At 51.9% G+C, this 24285-nt stretch overlaps 1 protein-coding gene across 9 annotated transcripts in view; it reads left to right on the top strand.

The window, feature by feature from the left end:
- The window catches only part of BCORL1 (BCL6 corepressor like 1), a 60455-nt gene that overhangs the window by 17019 nt on the left and 19151 nt on the right, over nt 1–24285 (top strand). For 6 of the 9 annotated variants that reach the window (XM_032330221.1, XM_032330225.1, XM_032330219.1 and 3 more), the window contains 7 exons: nt 1827–1956; nt 6536–6626; nt 6911–10183; nt 15175–15340; nt 16430–16510; nt 18457–18846; nt 22990–23213. In XM_032330221.1, coding sequence (XP_032186112.1) covers nt 1871–1956; nt 6536–6626; nt 6911–10183; nt 15175–15340; nt 16430–16510; nt 18457–18846; nt 22990–23213 — 4311 coding nt within the window. In that variant the 5' untranslated portion in view covers nt 1827–1870. Of the gene's footprint in view, nt 1–3; nt 1728–1826; nt 1957–6535; nt 6627–6910; nt 10184–15174; nt 15341–16429; nt 16511–18456; nt 18847–22989; nt 23214–24285 lie in introns of those variants that run through there. The other 3 variants (XM_032330224.1, XM_032330223.1, XM_032330227.1) reach the window with 3 other exon arrangements.

Raw genomic sequence — 24285 nt, forward strand, 5'->3', positions numbered from 1 at the left:
GGGGCGCAGGCGGTGCCGAGGGAGAAGGGAGACACGCGGGGAGGGTCGCAGAGGGAAGAGGGCGGCGAAGAGGAGTGGCAGAGGGGAATAGGAAAGGGGCATTGAGAGAGAAGGTGAAACAGAAAGAGAGCCAGAGAGAGAGATGGGGCAGGGAGGCAAAAAGGCCAGGTGAAGAGATGGGGGCTGGCAGAGGTGAGGCGAGACAGAGCAAGACCAGGGCTAGGATTCTGGGGTGGGTGGAGAGAGAGTCGGCCCCGGACACCCTGGCTCAGGAAAGCCAAGAGCGGCCAAGTACAGCGAAAGGCAAGGGCAGCAGTAACCTGTGCTGCAGAGAGAGGCAGGTAGGCGAGGACCAGGACGAGAATGGGGGCTGCTGCCCTAGTACGGCTTCCCTCCTTTTCTGGGAGCCTCTGCACCAGCCACCTGGCCTCCTGGCTCTTTCTCAATCTTAGCTTGCAGCCTCCTGGCCTGGGACCTTTGCACAGATTGTTTCCTCTGCCGGGAATGCTCTTCCCCCAGATACACACATGGCTCACCACTTCGCTTCCTTCGGGTTGTTTAAATGTCTCCTTCTCAGCAAGGCCTGTGATAAACACCCTCTTTCAAAACCGTAGCCCATTCTGCATCCGCCCCCCCCCCCCCCGCCCAACCATCGCTCTGCCCGTTAGCCTTGTGTTCTACCACCTTCTAACATCCTGCAGCAGGAGGCGTGGGTATTGTCCGTCTCATCCCACGAGAGTATAAGTTCCGTGAAGGCAGGGATTTGGGGTCTTTTTTGGTAGTTTTTGAATCCCCAGTACCTGAGACCGTGCTGGCACGTAGCAGGAACCCAATAAATATTTGTTGGATGAGTAAGTGCTCTTCTGTTGAATATGGACAGTCTCTGAAAATTATATAAAGAATAAGCAAAACAAACCCCTGATGTGACTATATTGTACTGATTTACTTCGTGGGAAAGTGGAGAACAGCAGAGAATTCTGATCACTGGAGGGTTCTGTTCAGCTGAGCTTCGACGGAGAAGACTTTTAGCTAACTTGGGAGCTTGAGGGTCTCTTTTCTTGATGCCTCATTTTCTCTAGAATTGGCTGTGCGGTGGTTGTCAATGGCGACAGCTGGACATTAGCTGCCGAAGGGGGTGGTAGGTCATGGGGATGACTAGGCTGATAGAAAGGGACACGGACAGAAATGTGTGGTCTGTGATGGAACATTGTTTTTTGTTTGTTTGCTTGTTTGTGGTCCGAGTACAAGGAGTATTGCATTTGATTTCAAGGGAGCTTTAAACCAGCTTAAATATGTGTGTTATATCTCTGTAACTCCCAAGTCGAAATCAGAATAGAGCATTTTTGAAGGGCTTTTAAAGAAAATGTGTGCTTCCTCTGGAGAACTTAAATTGGTGCGTCACTCAAATACTTCAGTACCCATGGATTAGAGAGTTGACGAGCAAAAGATCCCCGGTAGTCTTTCAACGCATTGTTCATATATGGGAACAACCCTCTAATTGTAGTTGGTTAGGCTAAATGTGTGTGGAAAAATATACTGTCATCTCGTTTGTCTGGAACAGATTGAATTTCCTCGAACACTCAAGCATCTCTGTCTAGGTGATTAACAGCATCCTTGTCTCCGTCCTGAAACCTATGGAGTCCTGGAAAGCCGGTGCCCTCATCCCTGTTTGGACCTTAATTTTCCATAGCAGGCTGGCTTGCAGGAGAGACGGCTTTACTGTGTTGGTACTATAATTGCCTTTGCTTGAATGTTTCCCTGTTAAAGGTGGTTCAAGCAGCCGTCCCTGTTCGGAGTTCTGATTGTTTGGAGTTCTTTTTCCTCAGGGGGAGCGGCCACAGCAGGTCCTATCTGGTGGTGAGTGGCTGTCATGATCTCGACAGCACCGCTCTACAGCGGCGTGCACAACTGGACCAGTTCTGACCGGATTCGCATGTGTGGCATCAACGAGGAGAGGTGAGGAGGCTGGGAAGGTGGCCGTCTCCGGCTCCCAGGGTGTGGTCCCCGCTCCTCAGAGGGACAGCTGCGGCAGGGCTCTGGGAGGGACCTTGGGTAAGAGGCTTCGGTGATTTGTAATTTTCCTGGGATGGGGTGGAGCCGGGGGCATGGGAGTGGCCTGTCCTCCCACGCTGTCCCCGTTCGGATGAAGGTGAGGAGGCCAGCAGATGACCTTTTGCCAACTAACATTTGTCTACTCATTAAGAACTGTCAGCCTGGAGTAAGGGGAAGCTCAGGCAATTGCAGTTTTTATTTGCTGCATCCATGTTCGGTGCTCAAGGATACGCACAAGATATTTTTGGTCCTTGATCTAAGCCTGGAAGAAAGGCAGTTTTATTATTCAGCTGTATACTGGGAACTGTTAGTGGGTATTCTGGTGATCAGCGCTTTCCTGCCTCACGAGGCTAATGACGATTCTTAGCCGATCCTTATGAAGTGTCTCGGGCAGATCTGACTGCGTACTGTAGTTGTCATATGGAACTAAGAGTTGGGGATGCCTGCCTGATCCATGTGTTTTAAATGTTCTGTTCACCAAAATATTTGGTTGACCAAGCTCTGCCGTTTACTGATCATGCCCCGTGGGAAAGACACTCAAAATGGCCTTCAGATTTTATATTTGACTCTTGTGACCTTTGGCCAAAGAAAGAGCTCTGCGTGCCTCTCCCGTTTTTAGAGAAGGCACGCTTGCTGGTGTTTAGCTGTTGTTTCAGTCCATCCACTGTTTAAATGCCAATGCATCAGATCAGTCCTCTAACACGGACTGTTCCAGCTTGTCCTGGGATTCAAATCCGGTGTTTCCTTGGGGAAGTCTTGGAAGCGTGTGCGTGGCTGTGTGTGCACGTGGGGGAACGTGTGTCTTTGTGAGTATCTTCTTTTTCCTTCTGCTCTTGACAGAAGTGTGTACTTGTCTGAGGTTCAGGTTACGAGAAGAGACCATTTTTTTTTTTTAAAGCCATTAGTGCGTAATAGTTTAATGTTCTCTATCCTGAGGAACAAGTTAGAGATGGACTTAAAAGGAATTTGATTTTAGGATACAAAAGTCAGGACTAAGGAAAGTAAGACTGAATTCCTCTCAGATCTGCGTAAGAAAGATACTTTCCTTTGCATGTGAGGTGCGGCTTTAGATAATGCCCACGAGTGGACAGGGGGAAGGCCAGGTGATGGTATTGATTTGTGGAAGCATTCACTGGCAACTCGGCAACTCGGCAACTCGTTAAAGGCATTTGGGCCTTGCGTGCAGAGATCTGGACTGGAGCCTTTAATAAGTCAGTGCACAAGCTGCCTCGGTTCACTGTCCATTCTCAGTCCTGCTGAGAAAGAAACAGGAAGTGAGCCCCAAACCTGCCTTTCCCTCTTTATGGACCTTTCTTGGGATGTTAAATTACCAAATATGCCTAGTGGTTAAGATGACCTTTTAAGCATTGTCACTTCTGATCTCATCTACCCTTTATTGTCGCCTTCCTCTACAGTCTAGGCTGTGCTGGAGCTGCTTTCCGAAATGTGATCTCACCTTATTTAAAAACCATCTTTCTCAGCCCTTTGCAACTTGTAGAACTTAGACATTTCGGGTATAAAGCTGCCTGTGGGGGGTCAACTCTTAAAACTCTTTGAGAAACCTGCCGGCGTCGTTAGATGGAGTCGCAGAGATGGGGGCCGGGGCTTTCTGCAGGCCCCAGGTGGCTGACTGTAGTCACACCTCTGCCTCACTCTCCCTGTTGTCTCACTTGGTTGCTTCCTTTCTTGTATCCATTCATTCCTTCATTCAACCAACATTTACTAAATCCAGCAGGAGCAAGCCAGCAGTCACGGGACACTGATGGGGAGTGCTGGAGCGTGGCTCGTCCTGGCCCTGTGCGAGTCTGTCTGCAACATGGATAGACTTCCTGGGGGAATAAGGGAAGGCTTTCCAGAGGTGGTGACATCTGAGCCGGGGCTTGAGGGACGAGTAGGAGTTTGAGGTGAGGTCTGTTTGGAGAAGACCCTGGCTGGGAAGAAGTTTGTCTTGGGGTGCGACGGGACTCAGGCAGGGAAAGTCTGCAGGGGCTGGAATCTGAGTGCCTGATGTGTGTGGTGTGGTCAGGGCCCCGTGGGCACTAAAAACGCTCTGGTTTGACAGCGGTGCTAGCCCTTCATAATTGGGAAAACAGCCCTGAAAGGTTATCGCCATTTCTGGTTTAAGTTCAACAAAGCCTGACGCGCAACAGCCCAGGGTCATCTCTGCCCGGAAGAGGTGGTGGGATTGATTTTCAGTCCTGATTGAAGCCTGCTTTGACCCCTGCTCCTTCCTGCCTGCCGCCTGCACCCTCCTAACCCTGCCTGGTTGGCCCGCTTCTCTCTGTGCACCCCTTGCCTGCAAGCTCTTCCTGTCCCAGGCTCCTCTCTCCACGGAGCGGTTTAATGTTTGCTTAGCTTTGCACACCCCTCTCCTCAGAGAATTTGAAACGTAGCCACACGACATTTTCCCAGAGCCTCTGGGACTGGCACTTGGGCCTGGGCATGGCTGGAGTAGCCGGGACTGCTGCTTCCGCCGCTGTCCCCAGAGTCCCTGGGCCACTGGCTCTGTGGGTCGGCCTTGGAGGGCAGGTGGCTGCCCTCAGCGTTCAGTTCAAGGGGATCTTAAGGGGATGGGAGCCCAGCAAGGGCAGCTAGCTCCCCTCCCTGTGGTCAGGAGAGGAAAGAATAGAAATAGCGAACATCCCTCCCCGGCAGCCCCTCGGGTAGGGTTGGCAAAGGGGCTGGCAGTGCCACTCGTTCCCCTTGCCCTCCTCCCTAAACCCTCGCTGGCCAGTCTTACTTGAACGTGGTTCTCCGCAGCCCAAGGCTGGGTATAGGGCCCGCTGTTCCGGTCTCCCAGGACCTGATTTCCAAGTACGCTTTCCCTTTCCTTCAAGGTCCCCCTTTGTCCCCTTCCTCAAGACCCCTGACTGCCTCTCCAGCCCTTGCCTGTCCTTACAGTCATTTCTGTTTGTCACCAGCAGTCACTGCCAGCAGTGGAAACCTCCCACTTCTGCCAGCCTAGCTGCCTTTGAAAGGGAACAGATCTCCACCCCCCTCCCCAGTTAATCCTTCCTGGAGCCCTGGAACGATAGGGAGAGGCCTGTGCGATCTCCCTTGCCTTTTTTGCTTCTCTTGGCCCAGGGACAATTTTGGAGCCCATCAGTGGGGCCCTGTTCCAGTGAGAGGGAAGGGGTTAGCAGGACCCTCCCCATGTTTGTGGGGGTTGGCTGTAGGCTCTGTGACTGTCCTAGGCTAGGGTAGCTGGTGTGGCAGATGCTGGCTTCTTCCCAGGCTGTTGTAGAGCTGAGGGGGAGGAGGAGGAGCAAACTCCAAGGTGGTCCACTTCCCCAGAGGCTCACAGAGCATGCCTGTGCTTCTCGCCTCTGGAACTGTACCACAGGACTTCTGCTGGAGCTTTCTTCTTCTACCCAGACCTTCCACTTAGCCGCTCACCTGGGCTCTTGCCCCAGTGGCGTCCTCCCTTGGGCAGACAGTGGTGGGTTTCTGCTGTAACCAAAAAACTAAACTTCAAGTGGGTGTTTGTCCTCTCTCCAACCTCACCCTCCTCGTCTTTTTTCCCTCCTGAGGTTCTTACTGAAAACCTGCAGAAGACTTTTTTGGGTAGGTTGGGGTTCAGTTAGGCTTTCCTCCTTCGCAACCCAGCTCTCTGGCCTCGAGTCCTTCCCTTTGCAATATACCGACTTGAATTTGGGGTCTGTGGCCTTGAAGGCCTCCCTTTGGGGTGAGAGTGAACTTGGGGTGCTAAGAGAACAAGGGGAGAGACGGGAGCTGCCGGGGCATGGGCTGGAGCTCAGTGGCACTTTATGAGACTGACCCACTGCCTACTGCGCTAAGGAGGCACCTTCAGTGGTACTTTAGAATAGGGCAAGAGGTACCCTGGAGGGAGAGAAGTTGTGCCCTTGAAATGCCCCTCGGCACCCAGTGACCCGGTGGCCTCAAGTCAGTATCATTCTATGCGCTAATAAATCTGTATCTGCTCTAGGCAAGCAACCTCATCAGGTGAATAGGTGATGATTCAGACTTAGAACATGACGCACAATGGAGGTGGCTATTTGTTTCAGAAAATGATTACCCTTACGATACCTGCAGCCCACTTCCATTATAGACTTAAAATAAGATTGCACTTAAGAGAAAACTGGTTTGCATGCCTTTTGAGATCTGCCTTTTGGCAATGCCCAGTACCTCCTGGATGGTCACATTGACAGGTAAGCTTGGGACAAAAGCAAAGGTGTTAGGCCATCCTCCACGCTCCTGGTGAGAGCCCCAGAGAACAGAATACACAGCCCAAGGAGGGGAGTCTAGTCAGATTGGGCTCCTTTGCAGGAACGTGCAAAGCTGGGTGTGGAGGCTCCGGCTCATGACCTGTCCCCCTCCCAGCCCAATTCCTTGTGATTTCCTCCAAGCCACCAAGGGAAGTGGTTTTATGGGAACCAGACGGGCAGGAGGTGTTCTGCCGAAGGTGGTGGTGGCCCAAAGACTAGGCCTCATGGCCCTTCTCTGGTTGTGTCTCCCATGCTAGAAGAGCACCCCTTTCTGATGAGGAGTCCACGACAGGTGACTGCCAGCGCTTTGGATCTCAGGAGTTTTGTGTCAGCAGCAGTTTTTCCAAGGTAAGGGGCCGTGTGGAGCCACATGTCACCCACCAAAGGGTGGCGCTGAACTGCCCGGGCGAGGTGCCCAGTCTGCCATCCCAAGAAGGGGGGCAGGAAGGAACAGGGTATTTCCCAGGAGTTGCTGTATGTGAGACCGAAATCGGCCAGCTGCTCTTTGCTTCTGCTGAGACCTGGTTGGTCGAGTTGCAAAGAGGACCCGCTGCCACCTCTCCCCGGCCTCGGGACACTTGCACCGACCACAGAGAGCTAGCTAAGACGGGCACGCTGCTCTGTCGTTGCAGGTGGAGCTCACGGCAGTTGGAAGTGGCAGCAATGCCCGGGGGGCAGACCCAGATGGCAGTACAGCAGAAAAACTTGGGCACAAGTCAGAAGACAAGCCTGACGACCCCCAGCCCCAAATGGACTATGCTGGGAATGTGGCGGAGGCTGAGGGCCTGTTGGTGCCGCTGAGCGGCTCGGGGGACGGGCTCAAGCTTCCTGCTCCTGACGGCGCCACTGAGGCTGGCGACAGCAGGGCCGACTGCTCCTGGGCCCCCCTCAGCACCCAAATGAGCAAGCAGGTGGACTGCTCAGCAGCTGGGGTGAAGGCTTTGGACTCTCGGCATGGTGTGGGGGAGAAGAATACTTTCATTTTGGCAACTCTGGGAACGGGAGTCCCCGTGGAGGGAACCCTGCCTCTGGTTACCACTAACTTCAGTCCACTGCCAGCCCCCATCTGCCCCCCTGCTCCCAGTTCGGCCTCCGCCCCCCCGTCTGTTCCGGATCCGTTCCAGGTTCCCCTCTCTGTCCCCACCCCAGTGCCGCACTCCGGGCTAGTTCCCGTCCAGGTTGCCACTTCGGTTCCAGCCCCTTCCCCTCCTTTAGCACCTGTCCCAGCTCTGGCTCCGGCACCGCCGTCAGTGCCCACACTCATCTCTGATTCAAACCCCCTTTCAGTTTCAGCCTCGGTCTTGGTGCCTGTGCCAGCGTCGGCTCCCCCTTCGGGTCCTGTTCCTCTGTCGGCTCCGGCCCCCACCCCCCTGTCAGTCCCAGTTTCGGCTCCTCCCTTGGCTCTGATCCAGGCTCCCGTGCCCCCTTCAGCTCCAACCCTGGTCCTCGCGCCTGTCCCCACACCAGTTCTGGCTCCCATGCCAGCGTCCACGCCTCCAGCGGCTCCCGCCCCTCCGTCAGTGCCGATGCCCACCCCGACTCCGTCTTCTGGCCCACCCTCTACCCCTGCCCTCATCCCTGCCTTTGCTCCTGCGCCGGTGCCTGCACCCACCCCGGCCCCGATCTTTACTCCAGCCCCCACGCCCATGCCGGCTGCCACTCCGGCTGCCATTCCCACCTCTGCACCCATCCCGGCCTCCTTTAGTTTGAGTCGAGTATGTTTTCCTGCAGCTCAGGCACCAGCTATGCAAAAAGTCCCATTGTCCTTTCAGCCAGGGACAGTACTGACCCCAAGCCAGCCGCTGGTATATATCCCGCCTCCGAGCTGTGGGCAGCCACTCAGTGTGGCCACACTGCCAACGACCTTGGGGGTCTCCTCAACTCTTACCCTGCCTGTCCTGCCTTCCTACCTTCAGGACAGGTGTCTCCCTGGTGTGCTGGCCTCCCCAGAGCTCCGGTCTTACCCATATGCGTTTTCTGTGGCCCGGCCTCTGACTTCAGATTCCAAGCTGGTCTCTCTGGAGGTGAACAGGCTTCCCTGTGCGTCCCCATCCGGCAGCACCAGCACCCAGCCTGCGCCCGATGGGGTCCCCGGGCCTTTGGCAGATACTTCCCTCTCTACTGCTTCTGCCAAGGTGCTTCCAACCCCACAGCCTTTGCTGCCAGCCCCCAGCGTGAGCTCGGCCCCACCACACCCCGCCAAGATGCCAGGTGGTGGCGAGCAGCAAACAGAAGGGACTTCCATCACCTTCTCTCCCCTCAAGTCACCGCCACAGCTGGAGCGAGAGATGGCCTCTCCACCTGAGTGTAGCGAGATGCCCCTGGACCTCTCCTCTAAGTCCAACCGCCAGAAGCTCCCGTTGCCGAACCAACGCAAGACGCCCCCCATGCCCGTGTTGACCCCCGTGCACACCAGCAGCAAGGCCCTCCTCTCCACGGTCTTGTCTAGGTCTCAGCGCACCACCCAGGCTGCTGGGAGCAATGTCACCTCATGCCTGGGCTCTACTTCCTCGCCCTTCGTCATCTTCCCTGAGATCGTGAGGAATGGGGACCCGAGCACCTGGGTGAAGAACTCAACTGCGCTGATCAGCACCATTCCCGGCACCTACGTGGGAGTGGCCAACCCAGTGCCTGCATCCCTGCTGCTGAACAAAGACCCTAACCTGGGCCTCACCCGAGACCCCCGCCATCTCCCCAAGCAGGAGCCCATCTCCATCATCGATCAAGGAGAGCCTAAGAGCACCAGTGCCCCCTGTGGCAAGAAGGGCAGCCAGGCTGGGACTGAGGGACAGCCAAGCACAGTCAAACGTTACACCCCAGCCCGCATCGCCCCTGGGCTCCCGGGGTGCCAAACCAAGGAGCTCTCTCTGTGGAAGCCCACGGGGCCAGCAAATATTTACCCACGGTGTTCAGTCAATGGGAAACCCACCAGCACCCAGGTCCTGCCTGTTGGCTGGTCACCATACCACCAAGCGTCTCTGCTTTCCATTGGCATTTCCAGTGCCGGGCAGCTGACCCCCAGTCAGGGGGTGCCCATCAGGCCCACCAGCGTCGTTTCCGAGTTTTCTGGTGTGCCGTCTCTTGGCCCCAGTGAAGCTGTGCATGGACTTCCAGAGGGGCAGCCACGGCCTGGGGGCCCCTTTGCTCCAGAGCAGGACACTGGCACGAAGAACAAAACTTGTCGGATTGCTGCCAAGCCTTACGAAGAACAAGTCAACCCTGTCCTCCTGACTCTCAGCCCTCAGACAGGGACCTTGGCACTGTCTGTCCAGCCTAGCGGTGGGGACATAAAAGTGAATCAGGGGCCTGAGGAATCAGAGAGCCACCTCTGCCCCGACAGCACTCCTAAGATAGAAGGTCCCCAGGGGGCTTGTGGCCTGAAGCTGGCAGGAGACACAAAGCCTAAAAACCAAGTACTGGCCACCTACATGTCTCATGAGCTGGTCCTGGCCCCCCCCCAGAACCTGCACAAGATGCCCGAGCTGCCTTTGCTACCTCATGACAACCGCCCCAAGGAACTCATCTTGGATGTGGTCCCAAGCAGCAAGAGGGGCTCCAGCACAGAGCTGTCACAGCTTGGAAGCCAGGTGGACCTGGGGCGGGTGAAAATGGAGAAAGTGGATGGTGATGTGGTCTTCAATTTAGCCACCTGCTTCCGGGCTGATGGCCTCCCAGCAGCTCCCCAGAGGGGCCAAGCTGAAGTTCGGAATAAGGCCGGGCAGGCTCGAGTGAAACAGGAAAGCATAGGTGTCTTTGCTTGCAAGAACAAGTGGCAGCCAGACTCAGTGGTGACCGATGGGGTGACCGAATCTCTGCCGCCCAAGAAAATGAAGTACAGCAAAGAGAAGGACGGTGAGGAGCAGCCACAAGCCAAGGTCATAGCCCGGAGTTCCCATGGACCCAAGGTGAGTGTGGGGCTGAGGTCGAGGGCAGGGCCCGGACACCAGAGGTTTGCCTTCTCCTGCAGATGTCAACCTCCCACTGCGGTGTTGTGGAGTAGCTCTGGGAACTCAACTGATTGGAAGGCTTGTGGAACGTGCTTACTGACCTGCTGTCCTCTTTCTGAGTCACACTGTCCATATATGGTGTTCTGTCACGAGGAGGGGCTGGCTCGTATTTTGTAGGATGAGGGAAGTGATTTGGTCCCCGAGGCCAGGGAGCCCCTTGTCCCAGATGGGGTTGGAAAGCGGAAGAGGGGATTGGCAAGGAAAATCAGTTAATAACAGGCCCTTCCCCGCATAACCATTCTTCCTTTTCCTTTTCCGAGATGACAGCTAGCCTTGAGAACTAGGGATTCTCAAGGGGAGGGGAGGGGCCTTTGACAGGGTCGTTTTCTGCACCACTGGGGGAGCCTGCTCAGGATATGCTTGCAGTTTTGTGGGGCCGAAGCCAATTTGGCTTCTGGGCTCATCTGCCAGTTTCCTATCCACCCAGTGCTTGGGGTGACAGCTTCGTGTTTAGGCCCATTGGGAATTTGGTGTGCAAGACAGGTGGGCATCTGGGTCTGGGTTCTTAACGGTGGCAGGGATCTAGGCCCAAAGGTGAGCCAAGAGGATTCCACTTGAATCCCGTGGTGTTCCAGAGGGGATCCAGAAGCCACTGGTGATCCAAGGAGATGCTTGAAGCAGTTGAACATAGGACTTCTCAAAAAATGTGGAGCAATTTAGGGGCACCTGGCTGGCTCAGTCAGAAGAGCACGTGACTCTTCTTCTCGGGGTCATGAGTTTGAGCCCTGCGTTGGATGTAGAGGTTATTTAAGTAAATAAAAAAACTTTTTAAAAAATGTGGAGCCATTTGAAGCCTTAAGTTAAGAAGCCTTCAAATTGAATGTTTTTGTTTTTGTTTTTTTGTTAGAGATTGTATTTATTTAGGAGAGCCTGGGTGGCTCAGTTGGTCAGGAGTCTGCCTTCTGCTCAGCTCATGATTTGAACCCTGTGTTGGGTTCCCTGCTTGGTGGGGTGCCTGCTTCTTCCTCTCCCCTCCCCCATCTCCTGCTTATGCTCGCTCTCTCTCTCTCTCTCTCTCAAATAAAATCTTTAAAAAAATTAGAAAAAGATAGCATTTATTTATCTATGGGGGAGTGGGGGAAAGCAAAGAGAGAGAAACAGACTCCCCGGTGAGCAGAGAGCCCAATGTGGGGCTCGATCCCAGGACTCCGAGATCATGACCTGAGCTGAAGGCGGACGCTTAACCAACTGAGCTACACAGCCACCCCACTTTTTTTCTGGCTGTTGGTTGCAATATTTTATTTTAATTTTATATATTTTATGAAGTTTTATTGGAATGCAGCCATGCTCTTCTTTTTTTTTTTTTTTTTACATTTTTCAGTTTCAAATTAAATGTTGATATACACTAATGAACAGATTTCTAGCCAGAATACCATGAATTTGGGTTTGTGGTGGAAGTTCTTAGTCTTTTTTGGACTATAGAATGTTTTGGGAAACTGTAAGACCCTGTCCACAGAAACATGACCTCAGAATTTTGCCAGTAATTTCAAGGAGTTCATGGGCCCACCACCTCCACAAAGCCCGCCCATAGGTTCCAAATTAAGAACCCCAGGGATAGAGTTTGGGTGAGTTTTCTCAATGATCTCATAGCCATCTCTGTATGGCAGAGACATGCCAAATAGGAACACAGGTCATAACATAGTAGAGCATATGTGTAGCATTTGCTCAAGTAACTGTGATTTGTCCTTAGTGGTAATAAGAAAAATCATTTATGTCATTATATGTGCTGTATGTTATACACACACATACACACACGTGGCATATATATTATATGCCAAGTGCTTTCTACACACGTCATCTAACTCAATCCTTCCAATAACCCTGTGAGGTGAATACTATACCCAACTTACAGATAAGAAAATGAAGGAAACAAACAAAATGGGCAAGTTACCCAACATTACACAGCTACTAAACGGCAGAGCTGGAACTCAGATTCTGGTCATCGGCTCCGAAGTTCATGACCATCGTCCGCTATGACACCCTGTCTTCTACTCTCCTTATGTATGACTGTTTCACGGACCATTTGGCAAGCGTTTGCTGAGTGGTTACTACATGCTGTTCCCTCCGGGGCAGTGAGCTGCATCTTCAGGAGGGCAGTACAGCGCTGTGGTGAGGAAGGTGCTTTCCAGAGCCAGGCACAGTGCCCAAGTTTAAATCTTGGTCCTACTTTTCCTAACTGTGCTATCAGTCAAGCGACTTAATCTCACAGGCCCTCAGTTTCCTCATCTGCACAATGAGACCGTAATAATACTTTCATAGGGCTGTGTAAAGATTAAATGAGATGATGCCGTGAAGTGTCCAAAATAGGCAAACTGATAGAGACAGAAAGTAGAATCGTGGTTGTATAAGGCTGGAGGAGGTGGGGAAATGGGTATGGGGTTTCCATTTGGGGCAGTGAAAATGTTCTGGAACTCGATGGTGGTTATATGACTCTGCAACTGTACTAAAAACCATGGAATTGTAAACTTAATCAAATGAACTGTATGGTATATCTCAAAAAATTACATGTCAATAAAGCTGATATTAAAACAAGTAAATGAGGTGATATATATGAAATACATATGAATGCTTAGAACAGTGCCTGGCAGGGAGTAAGTGCTCAGTGAATGCTCTTGGCTGCGGGTTGTTATTGTTAGTGTTGCTAACAAAATAGACATGCTCCCTGCTCTCATGGAGCTTATGTCTTGCAGGCGACCTGGTGACAGGCAGGCACTGCCCTTTACTATATTAGAAGAACAGTTCACTGGGCCCACTGACAGATGCTGAGGGCAGAGAATAAAGTTACAAGATCAGGGGCCTTCACAGCTTCCTGTAGTGATTTAGCAAATGTCCATTTTGTGGGGGAGAGTAAATAACTTAGATCTTTCTCTTCTTATCTTCCATTTTTCCGGAGAAAGAAACTGTTGATAAGCAAAGTCAGATCAGGGCTTAATTCAAAACAGCCCCTTGCAGGGTATGGCCAAGAATCAGAATAGTCTCCTGTCCCTTATACCACCTGCCCCAAGGGCTCATGGAATCCTGAAGGGCTGGCTGAATCCTCAGCAAAGAAAGAGTTCTGCTTCATTTGGTGCTGGGTGTATTTTATTGTCTTCTCATCCTTTGGGAAATTCTTTGGAAAAGCTTTAAAAACTCTGTTAACCGGAATGTTCATCTTACACAGTCTCCCCATCCACCCAACTTTTTGAGTAAGTTGGAGCATGTGTATACATTTTTACTCTCGGGGCTGCCCTTGCAGAACATACGGACAGAAATCCCTTCTAGATGTTCTGTTTTACTTGTTTTTGTCTGTCTTAGGAAATAAAAGTTAATGATCTGCACTTGAAAGAGACGGCTAAAAGTGATATTCAGAAATAAATAGGACATGTTCAGACTTATGTGCATTTAACTTTATTCCCCCTGACTTCGAGTAGTCTTTTTCTGGCCATTCCTGAAGGTGAGATTTTAAGCAACAGTTCCCCGTCTTTCTCTTTCCTCCTAGTACTTTCTTTTTCCTAACACTTTGATTTGTAGGAACCAGCAGCAAGCAAAGGAGGCAACTGAACTTGAATTTTTAGCTCAGCCCTCTGCTGAGTAAGAAGAAGGAGGAGTTCACAGTGTAGTAGGAGTCCTGGGAATTTGGTGGGGAATGGTCACTCCCTATTCCTGGGGAATTGAGATCCGCCCCCCCCCCAACATCCCAGAAAATGTTCCATCCCCTTAGCTGGAGGTAGGCAGTGATAACCTTCTAGAAGGTGCATGTGGGTCTGCTTAGGGGGAAAACAACTCTTCCTTTCTTCCTAGGGCCTGCTTTCATTGTTAAAACATTTTGCTTATTCTGCACTCCCTGGATGCTAGAATACTGGAAATCCCTACCTTGCCCTATTTCTTGTTTGGCCGCATGGAGAGACCTCAAAGCTTGCGAGCATATGCGACTGTGAGGCTGGCTGAGAGTGTCCTTGCGCTGTGTAAGCATGGCCATCGTGCCTATCCCAGTGAGCAGGGCTGAGCGAAAACAGAGGAGGACTTGAATGGGGAAGGAAGGGAGTGAGAGGGGCTGCAGAGAGAGGCCCAGGTGGGGAGCCAGGAGCCCCGGGTCTCGGGCCCAGCTCTGCCACTTTCTCACTGCAGGTACAAATGAGCTCATTTGCAGATTTGCCTGGTAAGTGGCAGCCATCCCCGAGTGCAAGGACGCCTGAGGCCGTGTGTTGCTCTGGACAAAGCATTTAACCTCTACTCTTGGAGCCTCAGTTTCCTTGTCCGTTCAGTGGGGATGATACCAGCTTCTCCTTTCGGGGTTGTCAAAAAGATCAAATCAAATAATGGAGAAGAGAATGTTTTGAGACGTGGGAAGTACTGAAGAGTATCAAGTGGCTTAGTACTAATGCCTCGGCCTTTTCCTTGTCTTCCCTAAGTACGGGGTGATGTGAGTTGCTCCCATGTCATGCCTTTCTTCTCCCCTTCATTGAATCTATTACACACGGAGATAGACCGTTTTTCTTGAGTTGGCCCGGGCTAAGCATTGTTTTCAGTTCTTGGTGTCCATACCATTCACAGTGAAGGCAGTTGACCAGTGTGGTCACACGACTTGCCGAAGAGGCATTTCTGTTTTCTACCCGTCTCTATTGCTGTTTGGATGTAGAGAACACAGGCCTGAATTTACACCTTTGAAAATGACCTTGGGTATTGATGTAGCTTGTGAATGCAGACTCCGTAGACCTGTAAAAATGATGGCATGTGGTTGTCTGTGGGGATTAGCTAGGGCACAGGGTTCAGGCTCAGAAAGCCCCTGCCCCGGGACCCCACGGCAGCTCCTGTCCATGTGTCAGAACAGGGCACCGGACTTACCATTGGCAAAGCCTTCTTAAAAAGTGAAATTGGTCTCAGACTTGACTCTCTCTACCTCTCCACAGTGCCGGAAGCCGCCTAGTGACCCCCAGGAACCCACCAAGAAAAGCCCCAGGGGGGCTTCAGATTCAGGAAAAGAGCACAATGGAGTCAGGGTAAAGCACAAGCACCGGAAGCCAACAAAGCCGGATTCCCAGTCTCCAGGAAAGCGAGCTGATGGCCACGAGGAAGGTAGGCTCCACAGGTCCACGCCCTCTGGGCTGAGCTGCAGAGGGATCCCCAAGGCAGGTCAGTGGCGGGGTGGGGAGTGTCTCTGCACTGCCCAGAGAGCGAGACTTATTCGTTATGGAAGGAAGATAAAATCGACACCTGTAAAATCAAAGGCAAGGGAGAAGGGGCTTATTCTGTTCACCCTGATTACTAGAATAGGATACACAGAAGGCCAAAGAAAAGATGGTTTTCAGACAAACAAAAGTCAGTCCTCCAACAGAGTAGCCGACCCATTACCGTGCAGTGGGTCTAAGTTCAGAGACGAAACAGGGTTCATGAGGACTGAGACCAGAACAGAATGGGGTTCATGAAACCTGTTTTTCTACCTTTGGTATATTCGAAAACTCCTATTATAAAAAGTTAAGAAATTAATACCCAGACACCTAGCCAGAAGCATTTAGGGAAATCCTGAACCCTTATTATCGAGGGACACGCAGTATGTCTGCAGTAGGAAGGTGTGTACTTGACCTGTGTGCTCTGCCCCTGATAGTTCCTTGGTGCCCTCATCATGGGGAGACGCCCATGCGTTCCTTTACACAGTAGCCTGTTCTCATGGCCTTGCCTGTCTGACATGACCTGCCTTTTTCTAGTCTGTTCTTACATGGCATTTTCCCTTTGTCCACTACTCCCTGCTCCCATCTTCCTGCCTCGCCCAGTCCTCTACCATCCATTCAGGTTGCCCTTGTCTGGGACCTGCTCCAGCCTAGTTCTAGCTTTGTGGAAGTGTGGCAGCCTCCTGGTCCTACAGGCAGCCAGGCCTTCAACTTGCTGGCGTGCTGCCAAATCAGTTCTGTACACAGCCCTTTATTTGGTGTCACCGAAAGTGACCCAGCTCCCAGTTTTCAAAAACTACTGGGAGGTGCTCCTTCTCCAAGAGAGGCACGCAGGTGAGAGCATGAGGAGAGCCAAGGAGACCCTGGGAAGGATGCAAACCCTCCCTTGATTTTTGCACCCAGGCCTCTTGGGTGGGTGGGAGGGGGCGGCTTCCAGTCCCTGGACTCCTGATTGTGATATTTCTACCTTCTGCCCTGAAACCACACATCACTCCAGGTTCCTTGGAGAAGAAAGCGAAGAGCAGTTTCCGTGACTTCATCCCCGTGGTTCTGAGCACGCGGACGCGCAGTCAGTCTGGTGAGTGAGTCTGAAGCCGTGGCCCACCTCGGCCCTTCTCTGCAGAGAGAGGTAGAAATCTGCTTGAGCGATTTTGCCTTTGGCCCAGGTGGAGAGCTGAGAATTTGACTCGCTGTGCTAAGATGCCCAGCTCCTTGCAGAGATCAGAGAGCCCAGGGGAGAGGGAACACGGCCCACGATGTTAGGAGTGCTTGCTTCGACTTCCCACATGGGGCTTTTCCGAGCAGGGATTTGATGTCTCTTGTGGGCGGCCAATGGTGGGAAGAGGCAAGGCCTGTGCCACCCAGGAAACCCAGCCTACTCCAAGCTTTGGCTTCTCGTGATGAGTGGAGCCAGTGTCAGGCATGGACATACAACCTTTGGACTTACTGCCCTGGGTGACAGGCGTGAACAAAGTCGGAAATGGTCACTGGCTTGTCAGAGCCAGTAGAATCACATTTGGTCTCCTGAATTTGTATTCAGTATGTGAAAAAAAAAGCTCTTTCTAGTCCCTGCTAGTGTGCGCTAGCCTCCACGTTGGTATGTAGCGCTAGAAGTGGTTGCCCTGGTTCACCCGTATTTCCATGCAAAGTGGATGGAATGGGGAAGCAGGGCGCAGTGTAAACTCTGCTAGCTGACATTCTATTAACTGGCACCTCAGCACATGGAGAGCGCCGTGGTAATTGGGGCTCGTAATGACGGCCTGGAGGCCTTGCAAAATCCTGAAGTGTCTTCTGAATCATCAAAGAGTGATTACATTACACCCAGTCTCGTTTTACTGTTAAACACATTGTACTGTATTTGATTCTTTGGAAATTGGTGATCCCTGTGTGATCTCTATGGTGATTCCGTATTAACCAGAATATTAGATTAACCAGAACACTTTGTTCCTTGCCTGGTCTATATATGGACATTTTGCTAAATATTTGCTCTCTTTAAACGGTCTGACTCACTTGAAACTTTGGTTAAGGACTGTTCATGTGCCTCGAAACCATTTCGTTCTTCTGCTGACCTCGCTTGTGTTTGGGAACTGTCAAGTTAATAGCCGAGTCCTTGGGAGAAAGGTGGTTGGGTGTCAGAGCTGCTTCGGAGGAAGACTGTCAGATCTGCCGTTGCGCTAAACCGGGCCGGTTAAGGGTCGTACTTTTGTGGTTAGCACAGTTGAAGGAAGGAGCGGGGATGGAAATGGCCTCTTGGCAAGATGGTGGAGGAGACCAGGAAAGGTACCATCGTGCTGGGGTGCTGCGGAGAGGGGAGGGAAGCGCCTGCCCAGCTGGGAGGAGCGGCTGTGGTGGGGAGGAGGGGGGCATTCAGGGACAGAGCTCCACCCCTGGACTCTCGGCCACTTACTAGGAGGTGGGGGTCTGTGTATGAGCATTTGCGGGGGGACTAACCCAGGCTGTGTCACAGGAAAGGGACTCCTTGCTTCACTTTTCCTGCGACTCTTCTGTGATGATTCTGCTTTGCCTAGGGAGTCTCTGTCAGTGAGCAGGGGCCAGGATATGCTGCTGATCTGCCCTCCCTCCCCTGCCACTGAACCCTGATTTCCCAAAGGGCAGGGACCCGTGGCCCCCTCCTGCTTCTCACATAATGCTCCGCGCCTTGTATGCACTAAGTAAGAGTTTGTGCAATGACTTAAAGTCACAGCAATGGATGAGGAAGGGCGTGTGGCTTGGATACTCGATATTTGTGTGGCATACCGGACTCTGTAAAGTGCTTCTGGGCGGATTATCTCCTTTGAGCCTCAAAACAGTCCTGTGAGGCCAGTAAGGCAGAGAACAGTGTCCCTGTTCTATAGAGGAGGAAACAGAAGTGAAGGAACCTTCCCAGAGCACACAGCTAATAACTGGCAGAGCCTGAACTTGAACCCAGACCTTCAAGCTTCTAATCCGGGGCACTTGCTTCGCCATCATACTCTTTGTCCTTTGAAGAGGTCCCTGACCGTCCTCTGTACATCCCGTCCACAGGAGGCATCTGTAGCCCCTTTGCTGGTGTGGCAGACAGTGACATGGGAAGCCAGGAGGTCTTCCCCACAGAGGAGGAAGAAGATGTGACCCCCACCCCAGCTAAGCGTCGAAAGGTGAGAAAAACCCAACGGGACACCCAGTATCGCAGCCACCATGCCCAGGACAAGACTCTGCTGAGCCAGGGCCGCCGGCACCTGTGGCGAGCCCGAGAAATGCCCTGGAGGACAGAGGCTGCCCGGCAAATGTGGGACACCAATGAGGAGGAGGAGGAAGACGAGGAGGAGGGCCTGGTGAAGAGGAAGAAGCGGAGACGACAGAAGAGCCGGAAGTATCAGACTGGGGAGTACCTGACAGAGCAAGAAGAAGAGCAGCGGCGGAGAGGGAGAGCAGGTAAGGCTGGCTGGGGGCTGCTGCCCCAGCGAGCTGCTGGCCCTCAGCCCCAGGCCACAGTGACTTTGGCTTCTGGGGACCCTCGGGCATCTCGGGTGTTCCCACCTCCGCCTTCTCCTCGCCAGCCGAAGGCCTCTGCACCCGTAGAAACCTGGTGCTGTGAGCTCCAGCTGCCAGAGGTGGTCGCTCAACTCCAGGCCCCAGTTTTTGGCTTGGGGTTCAGATTGAATGAGTTTGGACTGACCTGCAGGGGAGCGGAGGACATGAAGGCCCGAGCCCTCCGGTTTCATGTAAGAGTCTGAACCCCTGGGCAAGGCCACAGTGGCTTCCTTGGCATGGGACAGCTCGATACCAGGGAGTTCTCTGGTTGGCTTGAGGGAGCTGGGTCTTAGGAGGCTGGGTTCTCTCTCCTAGAATCCTGGGTTCAAGAAGAAAGAGGCATTGGCTGCCTTTCCTGGGATGCCACCAGCCCCTACACTAAAAAGAAGTACAAAGTTCCTTCAACTTAACAGAAGAACTTCAAGTAGAAGCGGGCACAACTTTGCTTTCTCAATTAAAGCTACAGAGGTTATTAAGAGGCAGAATGAAGCTTTGAGGTGACCCGAGGTGGCATCAGTTTTGTTCGACCCGAGTCGGAAGAGCAGGCAGACCAAGGAGAAAAACCAAGCTTTCTTTGGCTATTTGGCTCTGCCAGATGCTGTCATGTGTAATCATGGAGGCACAGACTATCACCGAGGCCTGTATCAGTATGTTCTGCTAAGTACTGGTCAGGCCCATTTCTGTTGTTGTTTTTTTTTGTGTGTGTGTGTGGGGGGCAGCATTTCTATAACATGTTTCTAGATGAACAAAAAGTATGTCTCTGGGTTCCATAAGAGCATATCTGTGTCTCACTCTTCCTTTGACCTCTGCCCCTGAAGCAACAGTTGATTGTCTCTGATAATGTATTTATCCTGAGCCGGTGGGAAAGATCCACAGTCTCCCTATTGTTGAAAATGCCTTCTGAAGGGATAGTAGATTCTGGGTTTGCTCTAACGCAGAGAAGGCTAACCCTCACTTCTAGCTCGGTTTAAGCAGAGATGTAGCTGATACCATCCCCACACTGCAGAGGGTAATGGAGCTAATCGTCATCAACTGTGGGAGACTGAGGATAATTTTCCCTTTTTCCTGCCAGAGCCGTAAGGGATTGGTCAGGAACGAGGCGTCAAGTCGTTGGTCTCAGCCGCTTGTGTTAGGATGAAGAGGAGCTTTGGTGTCACCTAGTCTTCTTTACTGAGAGCTGGTTTCCTCCGAGCTGGGACTCTTCCCGCGGAACTTACTGGTTTGGAATCAGAAGGACTTTTGAGATTACCTGGTTCCATTTTCCGTCGAAAAGCAGAGATCTCTGTAGCACTGTGGACAGGTAGCCTTTACGTAAACACCTCCCAGGGCATGGAGAACACTGCTTGGCAAGGCATCCTGTTGGATTTGGGGGCAGCTTTGCTTGTTGAAATGTAGGTCATTCTCCCTGCATGCATGTGGCTAAGGGTCTTGAGTCAAGGCTCTTGGCTTTGGCTTATGGTTTGGTTGCCTTCCTCCAGATCCAGTGGTGACATCTTCATGAAGGGATCGCCTGGCAAACATTTCTCTTCTCAGGAAAGCTCTGAACCTTCCTATTACTACCTGTCTTTCAGGTTGACATGAGGAAGTCGGGCAGAGGCCAAACTAGACAGGTCACCTTATTTCTTTTTTAAAAGATTTTATTTATTTATTTGACAGACAGAGATCCCAAGTAGGCAGAGAGGCAGGCAGAGAGAGAGGAGGAAGCAGGCTCCCTGCTGAGCAGAGAGCCCGATGCGGGACTCCATCCCAGGACCCTGGGATCATGACCTGAGCCAAAGGCAAAGGTTTTAACCCACTGAGCCACCCAGGTGCCCCTGGTCACCTTATTTCTGTCTGAGCCTCATGACCTTTCTGGTTTTTTTGAGGATTATATTTATTTATTTGAAAGAGAGAGAGAGCGCTAGAATGAGTCAGGATGAGGGGTGGGTGAGCAGAGGGAGAGGGAGAAGCAGACTCCGCACTGAGCATAGAGCCTGTCACAGGGCTCGATCCCGGGATCCCGAGATCGTGACCTGAGCCGAAGGCAGACTGTCAACTGACTGAGCCACCCAGGCGCCCTCACAACCTTTCCTCTTGTCCTGGGCTTCGATATGTCCCTCCTTGACCTGCAGAGGGGATAGGAAGAGGCGCTTCCACTCGCGCAGCTACTGCGTCTACTCTCTTTCTGTGCTACTCTGAAGTTCTTGCTCCACTGCAGCTGTATAAACTCCGGAGCCTGCCCCGCCCTGGGTAAGCCGGGTAGGGAGCTACTGCTTTTCCTCAGGCAGTGAATGCCGCAACATGGCTTCCCCATGTTTCCTGACGTCCCCCCTCACAAGGCACCGTTCTGTTCCTTCCTCTTTTGACTCAGCCCAGACTTGTTGCTTCAAAAGCCCTGGTTGAGAATGTTCTCGTTGGAATTGCCATTATAAGCCATCTAACGTGGCAGTTCTTGCATGAGCGTGGGGACCCATGAGTGGGTTGGAGAGAGTTGGGGGAAAGCGCTGGTGTGACAGCTGCTGGCCTCCTAAGTGCCGCACATAACCTAGAGCCAGTTCTTCGTACTCTGGTGATGGCTCCCACATCTGGACTTGGCCTTGGTAATGTCACATGTGAGAACACAGGCCACGGTGGAGGGAAGCCAACTGAGAACTCTTGGATCTTGCTCAACCCTCTTGGTTCACATATTGGAGAAACCGAGGCTGCAGTTATTCATTTCATAGACATACCGATCTTTTGCCATGTGCTCAGTCCTGTGGGGGAAATAAAGAACACATGGGCAGGGCCTTCCCTAAAGAGCTTACTGAAATAATATGGTAAGGATGCCTTTCTCTTTATAACACCTTATAAAGGGGTTTTGTGTATGATACCTCATTTAATTCTCATACCAGTCCTCTGATGTGGAGTAGGTCTTCTCCATTTTACAGACATAGAAACTGTGGGAGATTATAACTTGCCTCCAGCTAGTTACACAGCTAGTGGCTAAGCCATGTGACGCTAATATTAGTTAAGAGATAAGGGTTAACCCAAACTATCCCCGCTGTACCTGAGGTTTAGGACTGGCCTGTGGGATGAGGCTTGTGGCAATGAAATTCCCAGTGCCACTCAGGGCTCCATCCAGAAAGAGCTGTAAGAATCACAACACACTTTTTGAAAATAAAGGTTTTGTTTATTTATTTTAGACTGGGGGGGGGGTGAGTGGGGGGAGGAGCGTCAGGGGGAGAGACAAGGAAGGGGAAAGAATCTCAAGCCGACTCCATGCTGCGCGTGGAGCCTGATGGGAGATGCATCCCACCACCCCAGGATCGTGACCTGAGCTGACACCAGGAGTCAGCTGCATAACCAGCGGAGCCACCCAGGTGCCCCTCGAGTCACAGCCACGCTTTTTGAAACTCGAAAGTGCTTTGTCTAGTGAGCTCTGGCTAGAATTAGAGATGTTGCCCAGGGTATCCTGGTGACTTGATTTCCAGCCAGGGAGGGCAGCAGGATTTTGTGATTGCCCATTGGCTAAGTAGGCCCAGGGCGCCTTCTGATTTCAGGGAGTTTCTGTGGCTTTGATCTTCATGTCTTCAGCGAGTGACCACCCAGGCAGTCAGGTGGGTGAGTGGAGGCACTGAGGGAAGACCTCCGTTTACACCCCACCCCAGGATATTTCATACTTCGCTTCAGCAGAACTGCTGAATTTGTTTTCGTATTGGAATGGGGAAAGAGACAAAGGGGATGGGGAAAAAGCTGAAAATAAAGTTCTGATTTGCTCTGGGCTATGGGGAAATCCTTTTAAAATTACCCTCATCTTGGGGACAGCCACCTGGGCCGCCCCCTGCTGGCAGGGCTGGGAGTGGTCATCGGCTCGGAGAGCAGGGACTTTGTTGTTGAAGTACAGTGGGCACTTGCGAAGCATTTAGTGGCATTGTTGGCACCACACTAGGCTCTGGCAGTTACTCGTTACACAACTCGGCACTGAGATTCGACTCCCCAAAGCCTTCTGATTCATCGTAGAGGAAGGCATTGCTTTTCTGTGCTCCATTTCCCTGACATCCATTCTTTCCTGTTTCTTGCCTTCAGATTTAAAGGCTCGGAAGCAGAAGACTTCCTCCCAAAGTTCGGAGCACCGCCTCAGGAACAGGAACCTTCTCTTGCCCAACAAAGCCCAGGGGATCTCGGATTCACCAAACGGTTTCCTCCCAAATAACCTGGAGGAACCAGCCTGCCTTGAAAATTCAGAAAAGCCATCAGGAAAACGGAAGTGCAAGACCAAGCACATGGCAAACGTCTCAGAAGAGGCCAAGGTGCGTTGCCAGTGAGGGGAGCTGGTGGGAAAGGAGTGGGCTGGGCGGCAGCCATTCCCGAGGCTCCTTGATCAACAGTCGTGTGAGTGAGTGAGTGAGTGAGCGGACGGGGAGGACCAAATTAACTCATATTTATTGAAGCATTTTGAAGTAGTTCTAGGCGAGTTGGGGATTACATTTGAAGAATGGGACCTAAAGTTATCAGTTAACAATAAGAGCCTGAAAACTCTCAGGTTTGGTTCTTCCTGGCTTTTCCTCAACACGCCTGGGATTTCCTTTGAGTTAAGGAAGAGTTGAAGAATATGGCAGGATGTTCGCCTGAATAGCTTGTTAACATCCAATCAGGAAGCTTTCGTCTGGGCTTAACTCCCTGGAAACCCAGTCAGAGTTTTCTGAGTCAATCAAGGTAGAAAGCCACTTGTAGAAGCAGGGATGTTGATGTCCAGACATAGGTTGCCTGACGGTAGGACTGAGAGAGTTAGAGCTGCCCTCCCACCACCAACTCACCAGTGCCTTTGCTTCTCAGAGAGGCACTCACCAGTCCGTAGCCAGGCCAGCATTCTAGAATCCCTGTTCATAATTGAATAATTGACATCTTTTTGGGGGGTCTGATGTTTACATCATTGGTTTTGGGTTTCGTGTTGTACCATTTGCAAAAAATAACACGGTCCTCACTCCTCTGGTGAACTTCACATTTGAAAGAAGCAAAGGTCCAGGCTCTGATGTCATTGGCCGCCAAAAAAAAAAATAAAAAATAAAAAACAAACCACCAAAGATCAGAATGGGCTTATTTGGTGGTTGTGATTTTTCCAGCTCTTTCCAGCTTGGAGTGTCAGTGGCAAAGGGCCGGAGACCCGGATGCTTATCTCCCCCTCCTTTTCCCTTGCCCCTCCTGGAATCTGGTTCTAGCTCAGACAAGGTATTCAAGCCTATTTCCTCACCTTTAAAAATGGAAATGAGGGGCGCCTGGGTAGCTCAGTGGGTTAAAGCTTCTGCCTTCAGCTCAGGTTATGATCCCAGGGTCATGGGATCAAGCCCCACATTCCTTTCTCTGCTCAGCAGGGAGCCTGCC

Source organism: Mustela erminea, chromosome X (assembly GCF_009829155.1).
Source record: "Mustela erminea isolate mMusErm1 chromosome X, mMusErm1.Pri, whole genome shotgun sequence".
Classification (NCBI taxonomy): domain Eukaryota; kingdom Metazoa; phylum Chordata; class Mammalia; order Carnivora; family Mustelidae; genus Mustela; species Mustela erminea.